We start from the raw sequence: 20,354 nt of genomic DNA, 5'->3' as shown, positions 1-20,354 counted from the left end.
TATTTCCACATTTTCAGATATTGATACTTGAATATTCAGTATTTTGTATTTATTTTGTCCAAAAACTTCGTAGTTTGTGAACATAAAAATTGGCAACCTTCGATAGAAAGAGGTATTTTGATAATTAAAACAAACTTGTAGAACATTTGAAAACTTAAAACAAACGCTGCAAAAAGTTATTATGGAAAACTTGACTTTAGGAACCTTCATTAGGCAATGCTTAAAATTTAGACTCCAATGCGTTGTGAAAAGAGTTCATGTCATCGGCATTTTTTTGTTGTTGTTTTAATATGGTCTACAATTTTTCTGAAGGCATGAATTCTCTATTTTGTAATGTATGCAAAATATTTTGTTCAACTCGCTTCTACGTGGATTAATGCCAATGTTTATTACAACAAACGATGCTGACTTTTCAAAAAAAAATATCTGCTAGAGATATGAAAGCACCTGAATCACAAATACAAAAAAAAAACGCGTGTTTTGATATGATTGGGATCAGTGCAGTGCTGTGGTGTGATTTCAAACCGTATTGATTCAACTGAAAATCTGATGTACCCTGAATATTTCCGGATGTGAAGCCACATTCAGCCATTTCTCATTTCAAATTTCCATTCATCACTGAATACATGAAAGTTTCTAGCTGAAGAGCTTCTGTTTGCGAACACCACCAACGCCTGAATATTGTTTCTCTCTTCAAGCAATTCAATTGTTTGATAAATCTTTCAACAACAACAACAACAGAAAATTTCGTCGTAGAATAAACAAAACCAAACAATATTTCCGGTAAATTTGACAGCCGTCGAAAGACCGACGTTCCGTTTCGATGGATCCTTTGTTACCGCTCCCAGACTCGAACAATGAGAGCACCGGTAGCCTTCGAATTTCGGTGCTGGACGACTGCCATCGGGTATCGGGATGATGGCCACCGTCCGAACGATTCCGACAGGAAGCTCAGGAAGTGGAAATTAAATTAAACAACCAGTTACCTGGACAAAGTTCCTTCAGTTTCGACTTGAGCTCGAGCGACAGGAATTGAAGCGTCCGCAGTGGATCGAAACGGAATAAATTAATCCCTTCCAAGTCCGACGGACTGGGCGGCTCTGCTCGGTACTGGCGCTGGGTCGACGGAGATGCCATCACGGTGACCACCGACGGGCGCGGTTGGGGTGGTACCGTTGCTATAGAGCTGGTGGGTCGCGATGAGGACGATACTGAAGTGCTGCCAGATGGTAGCGGCGTCGGATCTGGTGGAGCGGGTGGCATCGAAATTGGTGGGGAAAGCTACAGGACGAGAGAAAAGTTAAAATATTAGACTTGCTGATTGACTGACATCCTCTAACGGACTCTTCAGTAGTCCAAGTCAACGTGTATACATAAAGCGACAATATTGATGCAGTGATTCAATAAATTTTATTTGTTTTTTTCTCTCTCTTTTCAGGTAAGTCCACCATCGAGATCGAAGCGTTCTGGAACTGTTTGATGATGACTGCTAGCTTCATTAAATTAGAATTTATTTTCGTTCGATTGGAACGCTATGTCAACTTGTTAGCTATTTTGTAGGCCTTAGAAGAATTTGATTAAATTGGTTTATTTCCCATCTAGAGTAAAAAAAACTATTCAATTGAATACGGAATGAATTCCTCTCGTTAAACTGATTTCTTTTAACTGCAATCTTAAATTAGCATGAATGTTACTGGTTACGACTGTAGCTGGTATTCTGCTAGCAGGTGCGGTTGTATACATCTAAATGCACCTTTTACCAGCCAAGCAGATGTGTGTTTCTGTGGTTCAATCGACTAACAGGCGTACTTTGTGATTCAATGATTCTCTGTTCAACTCTCGACGGTCGCTTTCAGGATCCTCTTTTTTTAATTCAGTAAATTTCATGTCATGGAATTTAAAACACAATGTTGAATGTTGTTCCACGTAAATTTGCGTGAACTGCGACGCTTCATGTAATGGGATGGAAAATCACAGGGTTTTTTCGAAGTGTGTAAATGGATAGAAAGATCTCATACGGCTGAGAAGTTTTATTCTTTTTTTCCGTGTGACAATAAATCCAAAAAACCTTTACATGTTGTCCTGAAAGGTCATCGAAATCAAATTATCAAATGACCAAAGTACAGATAAAATGAATTTGATTTTCCCTTCTCAAGTAATAAATAGATAAAAATATTTACATTTATTTTCATGCACATATTTGGAGCAGAAAATTGAATATACTCCTCAGATCTTTACTTTTCAATATGCTTTAAATGCAAGACTAAGCGTAAATTTAAATATGTTGTATAAATCATTGAAAATTCAAGGCATTCTAATTTACTTTTACATCGATGATCTAATTTTTGATTCAATTGATGTCTTTTAGGAAGTATCATTGAATAACATGTTGTAAATTTCATTATTTTTTTATGTTTACTTGTGACAAAAGAGCGAATGGCAACTTGTCAAATAACGTAATATTCCATTCGTACAGAATTTCGAAGGCTCCAAGTGTATTTTGCACTTGGTTTTGGAAGCCGCTGTCTGGATTAAACAGTATTAATTATTCATTAACCATTTGCTTCTGTGGCTCAGTCGATTAAATGGCGTGCTTTGTGATCTAATGTTTCTCGGCTAAAGTCGCGCTATTGCTATCGATCTTTCGTTTTTTGTTTCGTTTGATTCCAAGCTATGTAGTTTTCAAATCACAAAATTCTACGTTTTTGAATGTAAATTTGTGTAAAATGTACGAAACTCCATTCATGTCTATCTTATGAAATGTAAAATCACAAGATTTTTTCGTACTGTGCATGCATGAAGTACTTGGAATTGGCGGTTCAATGCATAGGTCGCTGATCTTACAAGCCAGTTGTCATATGTTCGAACCCCGACCTGGAAGGATTCTTAGTGTCAGTAGGATCGTGCAATGATTTTGTACGCTACACAGAAAAAATAATGAATTTTACAGGTGACAGAATTCTACAAACGATATAATTCATTACTAATAAATTTTTAAAATGACGCAATATTCCATTCGCACAGAACTTTACATGCTCCTAGTGTAATTTGCACTCGGCTGTCAAGTGCCGCTGCATGGATTCATATTTATCAATTATTCAATGAACAGAAAAGAGCTCTGAGGTTCAGTCGGGTAACCGATGTGCTTGTGATCTGATGTTTCTCGGTTCAAGTCGCGCTGCTGCTATCGATTTTTTGTTTTTTATTTCGTTCGAATTCAAGACATGTAATTTTGAAATCACACAATTTTCCATGTTCTTGAATATAAATTTGTATGAAAAACGACGCTCCATTTATGTGCATATTATAAGATGTAAAATCACAAGATTTGTTCGAACTGTGTAATTTTATGTTTGAGGATGATTTCATGCAAATGATGGCCGCGGCTCCGCTTTAGATGGCCCATGCACAAAGTCCAATTTTGGCACAATCTCTCCAACATATTGGCCGGGATTTCACAAACAAATCCCACCGGCCAATAATCCACACCAAATAGTGACTTTTTTGGGATGTATTGGTAGCTCTTGAAATAATTCTGGCTGGTCTTCACTCCAGAAGTGCAATTTTGCCACATTTTGACGTATTTGACGTATTCATTCAACCAGAAATGGGCCAGAATTCTTCCTCCTACTTCACCAGCGTGCATTCATCATTAAACTATAGACCAAATGACAACAAGACACGATTCACGCGTGATCTGTCAAAAAACAGTGTTGTCAAAAATAAACCAGCACTAAACCGCCCTTTACAGTCGATCTAGTCCTGATTGATCAAGGTCATATTTGTAGTGAACTGAATGACTTCGACTTAGATCATCTTTTAATAACATTCAGAAATCCAAGTACAGCTGTAATGTAATTAATTGAATTGCCTTGAAGCTAATAGGTTAATAAGATACTGACCGCAAAACGAAAATCGACGACAATCTTCAATTTCCAAACAGAAACGTTTGCCGACGGAAATACCAAAGTTCTCGTGGTCCTTCTATCAAATCGATGGTTAAGGATTCACAAAAGATAACACCACAAAGATTCACTCTTTTGCGAAATAAAAAGGTTGAACAAATTGAACTAGATGGTTTTTCAATAAGAGACGTTATTTACATATTCAAATAAAAATTACATTTTCTGAGATAAATGGAAAACAATATCAGCAAAATGGTCACCGCGGCTACGCTTACAGGAGCATGTCCTTCTCATGAAATCTACACACCTAGAAAAAAAGTGTAAGTTTACGTCTTCTGAGACCGACATATATGAGCGTCAAAAATGACTCAATTTTACAGTAAATCTAAGTTATATTTAATACATACTGACATATTTTAAAGTGCTAAAACATATAAATTTACACGTTTGTTTGAAAAGCGAAGGGAATTTTTTGACGTGTATTTATAGCATTCTTGTAAAACTCAGTCGTTTCACGGATTACGTTCTCATGAATTGTGTCATATGTGGATTTGTGTCACCTGTAAAGTTCACGTTGCACACAAAAAAACTTGTAGTAGGTAATGTTAGAGACATAATCGCGAGATCGATATGATACTGCTGTCGATAAGGGGCAGATCTCTTCAGAAAATCCACATTTTTTTGTACATTGTTTTACAAATAAATTATCCATATCAAGTAAAATCTCATTAGTTATTTGTAAAATGCTTTGGATTCTGAAAAGAATTACTCCCACCTTCAACACAGTTGACAATTATTTCGACACACGATCAAAATTTCAAACAAATCGGTTGCCTCTCGTTTGGCGAACGGCGCACAAAGGAAATCTGCCACATGCTTCCCTACAGCGCTAACATTCCGCACCGCGTCGTGACGAACATGAAGTTAGACTTTGTATGTATTAGTGACGACACTTATTCTGATTGAAAATCGATTTTATGAAATCAAATTATTGTATCAGGTGTACAACTTTGCTTCCACCGTTTTTCCCCAAATTAAAAGCTTTATTGCGAAAAAGTGCTTACAGATGAATTATTCAAAGTATTGTCCGGATCCCGGGTCGAAAAAAGGAGTCCTCTTCTGACGCTATCCATGAAGCAATCCATTCTTCCAACTTTTCGAAGAATTGAAATGTTGATCTGCCAGGCCGTGTGCCATCGAACGGAATAGGTGGAAGTCAGAAGGGGCGACATCTGGGGAATACGGCGGGTAGGGCAAGACCTCCATTTCAGCGTTTCCAGGTACTTTTTGATCACTTTTGCGACGTGAGGCCGAGCATTGTCGTGTTGGAGGATGACTTTGTCATATCGCTCTTGATATTGTGGCCGTCTTTCTTTTAGCGCCCAGGGCCTTGAGACGTTTTGAAATGGCTTGCTGACTAACTCCCAACGATTCGACAAGCTCTTCTTGGGATTGGCACGAATCTTCATCAATTAATGCTTCTAGTTGTTCATCTTTGAAGGTTTTTACTCTTCCACCACCATGTTTGTCTTCGACATCGAAATCACCATTTTTAAAACGTTGAAACAACTCCCGACACGTTCTTTTACTCAGAGCAGCATCGCCGTAAGTTTCTGAGAGCATTCGATGCGCTTCAGTTGCATTTTTTTCGAATTGCCACAGAAAAGTAAAACTTCCCGCAAATGACGAGAATTGGGCACATAAACAGACATTTTCGAGCGTGAATAATACGAAAACAAGAACAACTGTCACAGAAACGGCGATGAAAATTCGTTAGGCACTGTACACACTCACTTTTGAGAACATTATCATCTGTGTATTTTGACCAGCCTCAGCCGGTAGAGCCACCTATCGAAAAACGGCGGAAGCAAAGTCGTACACCTGATATATGAGGAAATCCAATCAACTCTTTGCTTGATTCTATGTAGAGACACTGAAAATGGTTACAAACTAAATGATTTGACTGTAATTACGGTTTATAACACTATCATTTATGGCACTAAAAACTGTCGATTTCTATCTGTATTCTCTCCGATGTGTTCCTACTTCGATGAATTTTTCCCTCTTGTTTGAAGCGAAAGCCGCTCTGCGAACCGAGCTAACGATGAACGGTTCCACAAAAGGAATGTAATGCCAAGACTTTGCTTACTTCATTTTAGATTACCATTTTAAATTTTTCTGGTATATTAAATGTATTTATTCTGCTGCTGAATGATGTAATCGCCGGATTCATTGTAGGCTTTCAGAAGGTGGTTTTTATAAGATATTGAACGCTGTTCAGAGCACTTTATTCGAACGCTGGCTTTATTTGCACTCGTTTGGTGCGAATTTCGCATTGCGAAAAGTGCACAAAGCTAATAAAATTACCTTAATTTTTTACCTCCGATTTGCAAAAAATGTTATCTTAATAGTTCTTTAGATACCATTTAACAGTTCGGCTGAAAAGTTCGTATCGTTTAATAGAAACACACATTTTTTTTGCCAAAATTCGTTTTTATTATTCAACATAATTGCCATCAGAGGCGATACAGCGATTATAGCGATCTTCCAACTTTTCGATACCATTTTTGTAGTACGATTTGTCCTTTGCCTCAAAATAGGCCTCAGTTTTAGCGATTACCTCTTCATTGTTTCTAAATTTTTTACCAACGAGCATTCTCTTGAGGTCTAAGAACAGGAAAAAGTCACTGGGGGCCAAATCTGGAGAATACGGTGTATGAGGGAGCAATTCGAAGCCCAATTCGTTCAATTTCAGCATGGTTTTCATCGACTTGTGACACGGTGCATTGTCTTGATGAAACAAAACTTTTTTCTTCTTCAAATGAGGCCGTTTTTTTTGAAATTTCATCCTTCAAACGCTCTAATAACGCTATATAATAGTCACTGTTGATGGTTTTTCCCTTTTCAAGGTAGTCGATGAAAATTATATCATGGGAATCCCAAAATACAGACGCCTTAACCTTACCGGCCGATTGTTGAGTCTTTCCACGCTTTGGGTTCGGTTCATCGCGTGCAGTCCACTCAGCTGACTGTCGATTGGACTCCGGAGTGAAGTGATGGAGCCATGTTTCGTCCATTGTTATATATCGACGAAAAAAATCGGTTTTATTTCGATATAACAGCTCCAAACACTGCTCAGAATCATCAATTCGTTGTTGTTTTTGATCGATTGTGAGCTCACGCGGCACCCATTTTGCACAAAGCTTCCTCATATCCAAATATTCGTGAATAATATGTCCAATACGTTCCTTTGATATCTTTAGGGTGTCAGCTCTCGATCAACTTCACTTTACGGTCATTGAAAATCATTTTGTGGATTTTTTTCACGTTTTCATCGGTAACAGCCTCTTTTGGACGTCCACTGCGTTCATCGTCTTCGGTGCTCATATGACCAGCACGAAATTTTGCAAACCACTTACGAATTGTTGCTTCGCCCGGTGCAGAGTCTGGATAACACTCATCAAGCCATTTTTCGGTATCGGCGGCACTTTTTTTCATCAAAAAGTAGTGTTTCATCAACACACGAAATTCCTTTTTTTTTTTCATTTTTTTCACAATAACAAAAGTAGCTTCACTCAAAATGCAATATCTCACAAACTAATAATCAGACAGCTGTCAAATTTATACACGTATCTTTTGAAGGTTGGTACTAACTGAAAATGGTATGGATTTAATTCTAGTGGCGCCCTCTCATAGAAACGATACGAACTTTTTAGCCGATCTGTTAGAGTCATTAGAACGGCTTATTTTGTATAATGTTCCCCATCGTTGTCCATTTTTCGTTTTCGTTTTCTCCAATGCAAAAGACCACCAGCAGGATGACGCATTCGTTCAAGCTGCTCAAACTGCTTCCAAACTGAATTAATTTTGGTTAAGAGCTATCGTTTTACGTGAGTTCGTTTGTGACCTTTTTACAAATGGACGGTAATAACGGCCACAAAAATAGCAATATATAGAATTTTGATTACGAGTGAAAGAAACTATCAAGATGCTATACGGGATTCAGTTCTGGCTTTCAGAAAGACCAAATTGTGGAATTCTCTACAATATTAAATACTTTTCGTACCTTTTCCTCGAACGCTATGCAGCCCAAAAGGTAGCTAAACTTTATTTGCTTTCGTTTGATGCGAATTTCGCATTGCGAAAAGTGCATGAAGCTAATAAAATTATTCTAGATTTGTACTAAACTGATGATTTTTATCTTCGATTTGCAAAACAGTTATCTTAATAGTTATTGGGATATCATTTAGAGCAGTGGTTCCCAAACTATTTTGGGCCATGGACCCTTTACTAAAATTAACTTAAGCCTCAGACCCCATCAACAAATTCCTTTGAAAATTCAATTTCTTGCTTTTTTTATATTGATGGAAAATTTCAGAGGATGGTTAAAGGAACACAACTTTTTAGCGTAAATATTTCAAATAACAACTTATATCAAACAATAGGGGGTCGATTTCTAGACCTCGTCGACCCCCATAGTCAGTTTTTGTTTACGTCGACCCCCGCAAAAAAGAGGGGTCTATATCGACCACTTTGGGAACCCATGACTCACTAAATTAGAATGGTTGATTTTGTATAATGTTCCTCGTCGTTGTCCATTGTTCGTTGTTATCTTTTTCTCCAATGTAAACGACCACCAGCAGGATGGCGCAATCACTCGAGCTGCTCACAGTGCCGGTTGATTCCAAACTGAATCAATTTTGGTTAAGAGCTTTCTTTTTGCGTGATTTTGTTTGTGGCTTTTTTACAAATGGAAGGTCCAAACGGCCACAAAAATAGTAACATATAGAATTTCGATGTCGAATATTTCATTTCGGATTTGTATATTTCAGTGAAAGAAGCTATCAAGATGAAATACGGAATTCAATTCTGGTTTTCAGAAAGACCAAATTGTGAAGTTCTCTACGATATTAAACACTTTTCGTACCTTTTCCTCGAACGCTATGCAACCAAATGCTAGCTAAGCTTTATTTGCGGACGTTTGGCACGAATTTCGCACAGCGAAAAGTGCATAAAGCTAATCGAACTAATCTAGATTTGCATTAAACTGATGATTTTTACCTTCGGTTTGCAAAGAAGCAATTCTAATAATTCTTCACGGAAAGACCGAAATCAGCATTTTGGCGAAAAAATTAGTTTTTTCTGATTTTAGTTAGTTATTTTTTGAGACATTTTAAAAAATCTTACTTTTGCTAATTTAGATTTTTTCTTCTAAATCTATGTTTCCTTCATTCGACTTCGCGAAATGGACTTTCTCACTGAAAACTTTGAGCACTCGGAAAACAAAAACCGAATACAAGTAGTACACCGGACGGCGTAGCCCGGAAGGTTGGAAGATACAAAAAAACATTCGAAACTCACTTCACTGTTCCGCGTAAAAACATTATTACGCACAATCGCTTCAAATGCGCACAAATTATGAATAAATACACTTTCCACTAAGAGTTCACGTCATTTTTAATTATCGGTTTAGAAATTTATATATGGATATATCGTAACACATGCGAAAAACATCAAAACAATTTCCAGGCAGTTTCAACAAGGCTGTCCTTTTTAGCTTTTTAATAGATTGTTTTGCTTTGACACTTCTCATGAGGTTTTGGCTTATAAACTTGTTAATAAAACGAATTTCATTTTTGTTTTCTTTGTGCTGTCCTTCAGCAATGATGGTGAAAGATTAATAGAAAAAAATTTGCTGATTTTAATAACAAAATTAGTTGTCAAGAGAATTTCGTGTTGGATTGAAATATTGCTGGTTTGTGTCCAGGATATTCGTAGTAAGTAAATTCTCAATTTTAACAACAAAATTTACAAAATAACTATGAAATTATTATAGTTATTTTGGAAATTTTGTTGTTAAAACCAACTAATTCAAAAACAGCAATACGAATTAGGCGCAGAGCTGACTTCGGTCGTTCCGTGTTTAGAAAACAGTTAGAGTCATTAGAACGGCTGATTTTGTATAATGATCCACTTTTCGTTTTCTTTTTCTCCAATTCAAACGACCAGCAGTTCGATGACGCAATCGCTCTTGTTTGAAGCGAAACTCACACTGCGAATGACATACAGCAGAAGAACTAGTTGCTGTTTTTCTGCGTTTAGGTTTCACGAACGGAACCTTTGAGTTGAATAATGCCGGGCTTAGTTTCACTTTCTTGACGTAGATGGCGGTCTGTGCACTGGATGTGTTCATGGATTTTCATAGACTGAAGGTAGCAAACGTGCAACAGATTTATAGGTTTGGTTGATTTTGGTGTTTCGTGTTTGGACCTATTTTTTCACTATTTATACAATGTTTACGTAATAAACATGATATTAACAATCTTACTTCTTCTTTCATTAGTTTTGTGAAAGAATTAGAAATGGGCAATTCGTTCGGGAACGGTTCAAACGAACTAGTTCTTTTGTAAGAATGAATGACCAATAGTTCTTTTTTGAGAAAGGTAGTTCTTCAGTTCAAAGTCGTTGACCTTTTTTTTTTTGATCGCTCAATCTTTTTCAAGAACTATAGAAAACAGTTCAATAAGAAAACTACGAACCATCGGTTCTAATTGGGATCTCCGTTAGTCATTCAACAAGCAAACTAACTATCAAAAGAACGAACGAACGGCTCTCGAGAACTAGTTCTTCCAATAGAACTCTGTATCACTGAACGGTTCTTTGAAATGAACTGTTTTGCCCATCTCTAGAAAGAATTAAAGAAAATACTCAAACAGGGAAAAAGTTATTAAGAAATCAAATTTGGAGTAATTCCGTTACACTTTCGTGTTGGAAAAATTTGAAAATGCACCCAGGTGAACATAGTAAAAGAAGACGTAGTCCTACGTCAAAAATATTTTACAGATGACCTAATTTAACAAACGATACAATTCATTTGAAACCTTTTCTCTACCAACAGGACAAACACACGACTGGTTCATGAGAAAAGTGAAGCAAAATCTGCAGGAACTTGAATTTCCCTTTGCTGTGCCGATTCATAGAATTGTACAGAACGCAATTGTGCCTGCCTGGTGCTACTCTTATTTCTCCTAGGTCGAGATGCACCACTTCTCGCAACCACCTCTTGAGCCACCCCCCCCCCCCTCGGGGATCAGTGTCATTTTTCCTGAACCGCAAAGACCTTGTGGATGCACGATTCAAGAAACTCGGTATCCCAGGGGAAAATCTCCATTGCGAATGAAATTACTGGGATAACTAATTCATCTTCTACCCGATAAGAGAACAGATAACGACGCCGGCAGGCAGAAAAACGGTTTCAATCTTGAAATGAAACAAAAGCCACCAGCATCCTTCACTTACCGTATTCGTTGTCGATCCCTTCTTCGCCACCGCCAACAATCCATCCCAGGTCTCGGTGGCCCGATTCGGTCGTTCGGCCGACCGGTGCTGCTGCTGCTGATGCTGCTGCTCTATTTCCGTGCCAACACTCGACATACCATAATCCGGATCGCTTTCCGCCGGTTTGATGCTTTCAATCTGATTGACGTTATCGCCGATTTTTTTCTTTCCATGAATATCCCGCGGAGTCCTCCAGCTGCTGGTGGCCCCGACGGAGACGGTTCCACTCGGTCGTGGTTGGTGACAACAGGATCGGATAAATTTGGAGCCCGGTTGTTTCTCTGTCAGTCCACCCGTCACCGCCGCCGCCGCTGCCGTCGATCTACGTGCCAGCCCAGGATTAGTGGGAACGTTCGACCGGTTCTGTTTACCTCTGCTGCCTGCCACGGAAGACGTCGGCCCGACGACCCCGCCGGGATTATTATTGATTGACTGTTTTTTCTGCTCGATCGAAACTGATTGGGTTAACTTTCGGGATGACGGACCGGTTGCAGTTAACGGACGCCGTCCTGTCGCCACTGGGCCGGGCACCTTTTGAGACGGGATATTTTGCAAATATTCCTCACATTTTCGCACATAGTTCGGGTTCATCGTCGGTTGGGCAAATAATTCGTTTATGCGGGTAGATTTACGACACAGTCCCCGCCATTCGTTCAAATGAAAACTGAAGCAAACAGAATAGGGATTGGTTATTTCCTCTCCGCACACTACCGATATTGAAATTTATTAGATTAGAACCGGTGATGATCGAGGTGAAATTTGATTGCGGTTGCTCGTAATGATTGAAATTATGCACAATCAAGGCTAATAAAGGTGCTCTTATTCGGTGCTCCCGAGGGGATTGGAAGTGTTTAGCTTCTTGGAAACCACCGTACCCCGCTGGATGATGGATATAGAATCGGAAAACTGTACGATAGGCACGCCCGCACGCACGCACGAGAAACAACCACGTTTACCGGAGAAAGTATTATTTTGCCAACTTGCCCGGCGAAGAGACTGACAGCTCCGGCGAAACACACTACACCAGATCAAGGGAAATCGAGTGAGTGTGTTTGTTGATGACACAAACGAATAGACAGTGACAATGATTGGCTACTTTGATTGAATCTGTGACCTAATTTGGAAGTTCATTGTGTTGGAATGTCCAGTCGGGTAACACATCAGTGCCCATATTCATTTCATTTGACTTTGAGGCTCTATTAGGTGTTCTACCGTCACTGCTAACCTCAATCGGATGAACTCATTTTGACAGTTCAGAACTGTTTTGAAACAGATATTTTTTTGTTTGTCTGTTGATAAATTGGATGAGACCATTTACGGTCCATATCGCCTAAACAGCGTTTTAAAACATTTGTTTACGATTGTATACGATTTGTTATTGATATTTATTGAATAAAAGTAACTAGTTGTAAAGTGTAAAGATGATTGTTTAAGATGAGCTCTTCGATTTTTGTGTAAGCTTGCTTGTAAACAGTACCGCTGAACTGTCAAGGATGAATGTTTGTTCATTTGTGATGTCACAAATGAAATTGCAATGAATTAGGTTTTGCACGAACATGACATAACCTCACAAAAATTAACAGAATGAACTTTTTTTGACAGTCGACGTGTACTTGTTTACAGTTTAAAAGTTCATCAGAAGTTCATCGTTCGAAAGTAAAAATTGCAAGTCGCCTCACACTCAACAGATTCATACATATATCGCTCTTTGATGCTGGAAACACATACAGGGCAATCTTTTTAGTTATTTTCACTGTGGAATACGTTTTTAACAGGCACTTTTCCGTCATTTTTCAATTTTTAACTTGCAGTCGCAAAACAAAACAAGTACACGGCAACTGTCAAAGATGAACTTGACATCGGCAGTTCATTTGTGTCGTCATCGTGCAAAACCTATGTTCATCTTTGACAGCTGCCGGTGGTTTGCTTAGTAATTTTTCTACGTTGTTTTCCATAACCCGGAAGGTTTGATATTTTGAACACCCAACACCCTATGAGTCTAGAACCGGAAGTCGGATCAAATTTAAGAATAGCTTATGAAATATCTTCTAACTTTTTGAAAGTCGATTGAACCATCTTTGAGAAATCAAAATGAATTTCATTTATGAGTATTCGATCCTATTTCCGGTATTTCTGGAACCAGGAACTGCTAATATCCAAAATTATTTCGTTTAGTCATCAGTTAACGGTACCTTCAAATTGAGATAAATTGGGCAAGAATTGTTAAAAAACTTTTTTTTTTCTAGAACCGGACCAAAAGCTTAGAATGCAAGAGACGGACAAAAACTTAACTCTTCAAAAATAAATGTTTTAATCCGATTTTTGCATTTAAAGTTTTTACCGACTGCCGCTGTGGACGAGGCATGAGGATTGCTTGTTTGTATCGGGAAACCTGATCTATGCTGCTTTTCCACAGCGGCAGTCGGTAAAAATTTTGAATGCAAAACCCGGATAAAAGCATTTGTTTTGACAGAACCGGTTAAGTTTTTGTCCGGCCTTTGAAACACAAAAAAATGTTTATACACGATTCTGGTAGTGAACAATCTGACTCCGGTTTTTGCTCTCAATGTTTTTATCTAGTTTTGCCGGTGGTGGTGAGCTTACTTCATCCTCGTCCCTTGACGTCAGTTTTTTTTTCAAGTAGCGATTTGTCAGCAATGCTATCGTTTTCTTTGATAGCAATGTAAGGGAACATCGGGTGACGCCAATTGAGCCCACATATTTTATTACTAAACAGACTGTTTAGATGCTTGTGTTTATATGAAACTATCGTAAACTATCATAAATTATTAATCGTTTCAATTGACAAAGCTATGAGTTATGTTATTCCTTATAAGGTAAAATAAGGTACCATCTTAAGTACACCCAAACCTCCATTTACGTAATAATCGGGACTTCGTAAATCGAATTATGACGTAAAAAAAGTTTACATTATTTGGAATTTTCAACGTAAAAAAAGTTTACGTTATTTGGAATTCTCAACGTAAAAAATTTTTCCCTATGTATGTATATTATTGTATATGTATAATACAATGGATAAGTATGGAACAAAAATTATTAGTATTTGCAGGAAAACGATGTTCTAAGTCGCATCAATTTTCAAGATGGCGACTTCCGGTTCATCGATATTCGTTACAAACCATCAGAATATGGATATTTCCGGAACGGGTTTGATGAGTTGGAAAACGATCTTTGAGGTGGTTCTGAATTCCAAGATGGTGACTTCCGGTTTATTGATACTCCTTGAAAAATTTTACAGTATGGGTATTTTTGTAACAGGTTTGATGAGTACATGTTGGAAAACGATTGTATATTTGTATATTTCCATTTGTTTTGAAGAAATAATAATAAACCGGAAGTCGCCATCTTGGAACTCAGAACTACCTCAAACATCGTTTTCCGACATCCACACATCGAACCCGTTCCGAAAATACTCATATTGTAGTAATTTTCATGGAATGTAAATGAGCCGGAAATGATTTTCTATGTATGCAGAAACCTCTTTTTACGAAGTAGGTTCGAAAAAAAAGTTCACGTTATTTGGGATTTGGTTCGTAAGAAAAGATTACGTTATCTGGGATTTTGTTCATAAAAAGAGTTACGTAAACAGAGGTAACGAAAAAAAAAAAAAGATTACGTAAACGGAGGTTTGGGTATATTTGTACAACTTTATCATGCAAATATAAATGGAAAAATATTTATTCGAAGCGAAATCGGTTTCAACACTTGACGCAATACATTCACTTAGTGTTTCTTTTACTGATTTTCTTACGTTTTTGCCTTTCTTATGTAGAAAGGTTATGCAATCACTTCGACTCAGTTCGTCGAGATCACAAAATGTCTGTGTGCATGTGACAAATATTGTCACTCAATTTTTTCAGCGATGGCTGAACCGATATTTACAATCCCAGATTCAACTGCAAGGTCGTATGGTTTCTTAGACTGTTAGAGAATTTTAATTCGATCCGACTTCCGGCTACGGAATTACAAGGTAATATGTGCAAATCTATGACAAAATTCTCGGAAATTTCTCAACTGATTTTCACAAACTAAAATGCAAATAAAATATCTTGAAATTTCATTGAAAAGTTGATCCAGATACGGCTCCCGGTTCTGGTATTACAGAACGATAAGTGAACGTAATACGAAATTTTCAATTTCACGAGTATTTTTTCACAAGCGATGGCGAAACGATGTGCACATTTTTATAAAACTTGCTGGTAAATTCATCAAGTTAACAGATGTTGTTAGTTAGTGGATATATGATCCTACTTTGAGACTACTAGTCACCACTAGTTTCTGCTTCCCAAAGCACCGATGATATTGTAGAAAACTTCCTAAAGCGATATTTCGATTTTTCAGCAACGGTTAAACCGATATACACAAATCTTGATTCAAATTAAAGCTCTCATTGTCTCAAAAGATACTGTGAAACTTCATCCAGATCCGATTTCCGGTTCCTCCGGTTGTATATGGCTATGACTATCAAAACTTTCAAACCGTCATACGAATGACAATGCAAAGCCGGTATGCATCGGTATGTGCCAGTACGAAAGAAGAAAACACAACCGCCTAGCGCACAGCGTGCTTTGACCATTTTTTTATAGCGTGCTGAGTGGCCTCAGTTAAATCTATATTTTTCAGGAGAAAAATCTGAAGAATCTATATCGGGAGATCAAAATTATGTTTTGAAAATCTATACATGAAAATGATAGATTTAGATATATCATTTAGAGCAACGATGCAAAATGGGAAAACATATTCTAGACTTGACACGAAATTGATTTAGTTTGTAGGCTATATTAGTTACTTACTAAACGAACCTACTTCGGCTACATCGGTTACATGTTCTCGCTTCCGGAAGTACCGGAAATAGTGGTCAAAATCTTTAAAACGAAACACACTCAATTTTCTCAGAGATGATTTAATTTATTATCACAAACTTATACTCAAATAAAAGGTCTCCTAACTTGCTGTTGAATTTCATCCGGGTCCGACTTCCGACGTTTCGGTTTAAACCTAGACTCGCTATCTCATGCTTTATTTCGATTAAACCAATTGAACGAAATCTGACAAACGAAGCGAACTGTGACTTCTGCATATGTAAGTCAAGCTAAACAGCATGAATCAGCAGCATGAAACATGTAGGAGTATTATTAATATTATTATTATAATTATTACTATTATTATTAATATTATTATTGACTTCACTACACAACTGGAACGGTATTACTGCACTGTTGGTTGTTTTGAATTTGAATTCATTGACATTCGTTTATTCTTTCGGTCGTACTGATCATAGAATTTTTTGAATTTCAAACAGATGTATTGTAAAAATTGAATGGAATTCAAAAATGTCGTGCCCCTAGACTATACATGAAAAATGAAAATATATAATGTTGGAACAAATCTTCCTGAAGTACTAGTCAAAGTCAAAGTATCAGAAGCTTGTCAAATACTAAAAATGTGCCAAACACTAGAGACTGCTTTCCTAGGATTATAAAAATTGCCCTCCGAATTCCGTATACACAGATCAGCATTAATTTCAATTAGCAAGTAATAACTATAGAAAGAGAAATTACGTAGCTTAACACTCAGCCTCCACTGATAACAACAATTACCAGTGTAACCTTTCGAGTCTAATTACCCGTATGCACTTCGGTAAGGGCATTCCTCTAACGAGCCCCCGCCAGCGCAGTGTCTGTCATGATGATGCACTTTGTTTTCCATCCGTTGTTGTTACTGAACATTGCGCCAAAATGCCAGAACAATTAGAGCTACTGAAAAATTGATACACCTGCGGACGCGCATTCCAATCAACAGCGGAAGAGCTGACGTGTGCCGAGCAAAGGTCCGTCAGCAGCCGGGAATCGTCAGCCGGTTGCGTCGATTGCATGCTGAGTGTGGCCGACTAGCGAGAGTTTGCTGTTTTGTGTATTGACGGCCATGTTCGCATACGGGTCTGCGGGTATTTTAGTCTCGCAACAACAGCGATCAGCGGTGGGCGCGAGTCGACACAGTGTGCGTGTTGTTTTCATCTGACGTTCGAATTCATCTGTGGCTTGTTTTTGCACAACAACACCTCCGCGAATGCAACGTATCAGTTGTGGTTTTGTTTTGGAAATTTTTGTTTCGATCGTTTCGGTTTTAAAGTGTTACGTGGTGTGTTTTGTGGATCGAAGAGTTATCCCGGTGTTACGGAGATCATATTGTGCAGTAATAGAATAAGATTTTCAATTCCAACACTTCTAGTTGTTGCACAGAGTACTCAGGTTTCTTCTGACTGTGTATTTGTGATCGGTGATTCAACGCGACGGAGCAGCAACTTCACGTAGGAAACCAGTCAGGTTAGTTTTGTTGTCGCACGCCAATGATCGCAAACAAATGAGAAATTCTGTATATCTGTCAAATTATTGGTAACCAGATAACAGGAGATAAATAAGTGATGAAATGTGACTGATGGAGACACCGAAAATTAAAATTATACAAGATCAATATAGACATTATTATTTTGATCTCTGTAGAGCAAAGTGACACGTACTATTTTTAATTTGCTAGTGTGATGGTTATGGACTCTACGAATATTTTCTCTAAAAAAATAAATAATACATTTGCATGCGGATAAACGAAGCAAAACAAAATCTTGAAGTTCATTGCTTCATTGTGAAAATTGACATTCTGTTTTGAATGGCCTTCGCAACCGATTCGTAGTTGCATGGCAACGATCCTCCTGCCACCGATCCAGGCCCGGCCGATATCCAAGCAATGGACAATATCGGTATGACATTTAAAAGTTTTTTAGACCCCAGACCATACAAACAATACTAGGGTTTTGATTTGAAGCATTTATGAGGAAAAGATTCACTTCCGGTGAAACTCTCAACGGGTGAGCACGTTGCATCGTGTTAGTCCGGGGAAAATTCGAGTATTTCGCAAGAAAGAAAGGATTTTCAGCCGTACTTTGACGATTCGACGCAGCCACACAGCGAGATTTTCGCTTGTAGTCAAGTGAAAAGAAAGTCCACTGGACTATAAACGAAAATTAACTGGCAATATAGCCTTAGTTGCTGTGCCATCAATTCGGCGTCATCTCAAGTGAGGTGACGCCAACCAGAAAGGAAGAAGAAGAAGAAGAAGAGGAAAAGATTACACACAATATAACCTAAATATCTAAGCAAAACAAAAAAAAAGGAAAAAGAAGAAACTATACATACTGTCTTATCATATCGCGTCTAATCGTTTCTTATGTCGAATTGCCTATTGCCTGACAATAACGTGCTGTTGGTGATTATCATGATTTGACGAGTCATCTGACGGTGTTGGGAATTGGCAGTACATAGAATTGTAAACGTGATATGATGATAAGCACAAACAATCATATGACATCTGCAAAATTTAGTATCGTTCTCTTCAATGACTGCTGTCTTGCTCCCTGTGTAAAGGGTGTTTCGACGAAAAATTGGCAAAACAAGAATGTGTGTCAATCGATCAAACCAGTGTATTTTTTTTATAATTATTTATTGGAATATGAGTTAAAATGAAATTATTAAGATTTAAATTGGGTGTTCAGCCACAAGTGGTGAGTTTTCAGCCCTATTATATATATCTCAGAATATATATATATATATATATATATATATATATATATATATATATATATATATATATATATATATATATATATATATATATATATATATATATATATATATATATATATATATATATATATATATATATATATATATATATATATATATATATATATATATATATATATATGTATGTATATATATATATACACACATATATATATATATATATATATATATATATATATATATATATATATATATATATATATATATATATATATATATATATATATATATTTATAGGAACTTATATACTAACTTACTAACTAATACAGAGAGCGAATCGATTCAATTGAAGATTGCTTCGTTTTGTCAGAATTTGCTTATAATATTATGTGACATTACATCTAATGATTCTATATTTGTGAGTCTGTGTAACTCATTTGTACTAAACCAGAGAGGACGCTTCAAAATCATTTTCAGAATTTTATTCTGAGTTCTTTGAAGCGTTTTCTTCCTGGTGGAACAACAACTTGACCAAATTGGTACTGCATAAAGCATGGCTGGTCTGAAAATTTGTTTATAAATAAACAATTTGTTTTTTAGACAGAGCTTAGAATTTCTGTTTATAAGAGGATATAAACATTTAATATATTTATTACACTTTGCCTGGATTCCTTCAATGTGATCCTTGAAAGTGAGTTTTTTGTCATACGTTAAACCTAAGTATTTAGCTTGATCAGACCATGTCAATTCCAAGCCATTCAATTTGAGAATGTGATTACTGTTTGGTTTAAGAAAAGAAGCTCTTGGCTTATGAGGAAAGATAATTAATTGCGTTTTTGCTGCATTTGGTTTAATTTTCCATTTTGACAGATAATCACTGAAAATATTTAAACTTCTTTGTAGACGACTGCAGATCACTCTTAGATTTCTACCTGTGGCTAACAGACTTGTGCCGTTACAGAATAGCGATTTCTGACAACCAACGGGTAGATTTGGAAGATCAGAAGTGAAAATATTATACAAGATTGGAGCTACGCTCGAACCCTGCTCGAACACCGGCTCGTACGGGTAGCAATTCAGATTTACAATTCTGATAGCTAACCTGAAGAGTACGATCAGCTAAATAATTTTGAATCATTTTGATCAAATAAATAGGAAACTGGAAATCAGACATTTTTGCTATTAAACCTTTGTGCCAAACACTGTCGAATGCTTTTTCTATGTCTAGAAGAGCAACTCCAGTGGATAACCCAGAAGATTTGTTTGCTTTTATCATGTTCGTTACTCTGACAAGTTGATGAGTAGTTGAATGTTCATGACGAAATCCAAACTGCTCTGGCAAAAAATTGAATTCTCATTTATATGAGACATCATTCTCAACAAGATATTTTTTTTCAAAAAGTTTACTGATAGAAGAAAGTAAGCTAATTGGTCGATAACTTGATGTTTCTGCTGGATTTTTATCAGGTTTCAGGATAGGAATTACTTTAGCGTTTTTCCATCTTTTTGG

General features: G+C 37.1%; 2 protein-coding genes across 21 annotated transcripts in view; one reads left to right on the top strand and one right to left on the bottom strand.

Annotated features, from left to right (window-relative positions):
• The window catches only part of LOC131438818 (uncharacterized), a 151,442-nt gene extending 138,171 nt beyond the window's left edge, over positions 1-13,271 (bottom strand). The window contains exons 1-2 of the mRNA XM_058609129.1: positions 11,205-13,271; positions 987-1,281 (exon numbers count right to left, since the gene is read on the bottom strand). Coding sequence (XP_058465112.1) covers positions 987-1,281; positions 11,205-11,834 — 925 coding nt within the window. The 5' untranslated portion in view covers positions 11,835-13,271. The remainder of the gene's footprint in view (positions 1-986; positions 1,282-11,204) is intronic.
• The window catches only part of LOC131438815 (glucose transporter type 1), a 611,808-nt gene that overhangs the window by 244,582 nt on the left and 346,872 nt on the right, over positions 1-20,354 (top strand). The window contains exon 1 of one of the 20 annotated variants that reach the window (XM_058609110.1): positions 16,895-17,590. The exons of 17 other annotated variants lie outside the window; for them this stretch is intronic. The gene's annotated coding sequence lies outside the window, so the exon portion shown is untranslated. Of the gene's footprint in view, positions 1-16,894; positions 17,591-17,673; positions 18,022-18,485; positions 18,823-20,354 lie in introns of those variants that run through there. 2 more of the 20 variants (XM_058609112.1, XM_058609113.1) reach the window with 2 other exon arrangements.

This window comes from Malaya genurostris, chromosome 3 (genome assembly GCF_030247185.1).
Source record: "Malaya genurostris strain Urasoe2022 chromosome 3, Malgen_1.1, whole genome shotgun sequence".
NCBI classification, from domain to species: Eukaryota; Metazoa; Arthropoda; class Insecta; order Diptera; family Culicidae; genus Malaya; species Malaya genurostris.
This window is presented reverse-complemented; position numbering and strand designations above follow the sequence as displayed.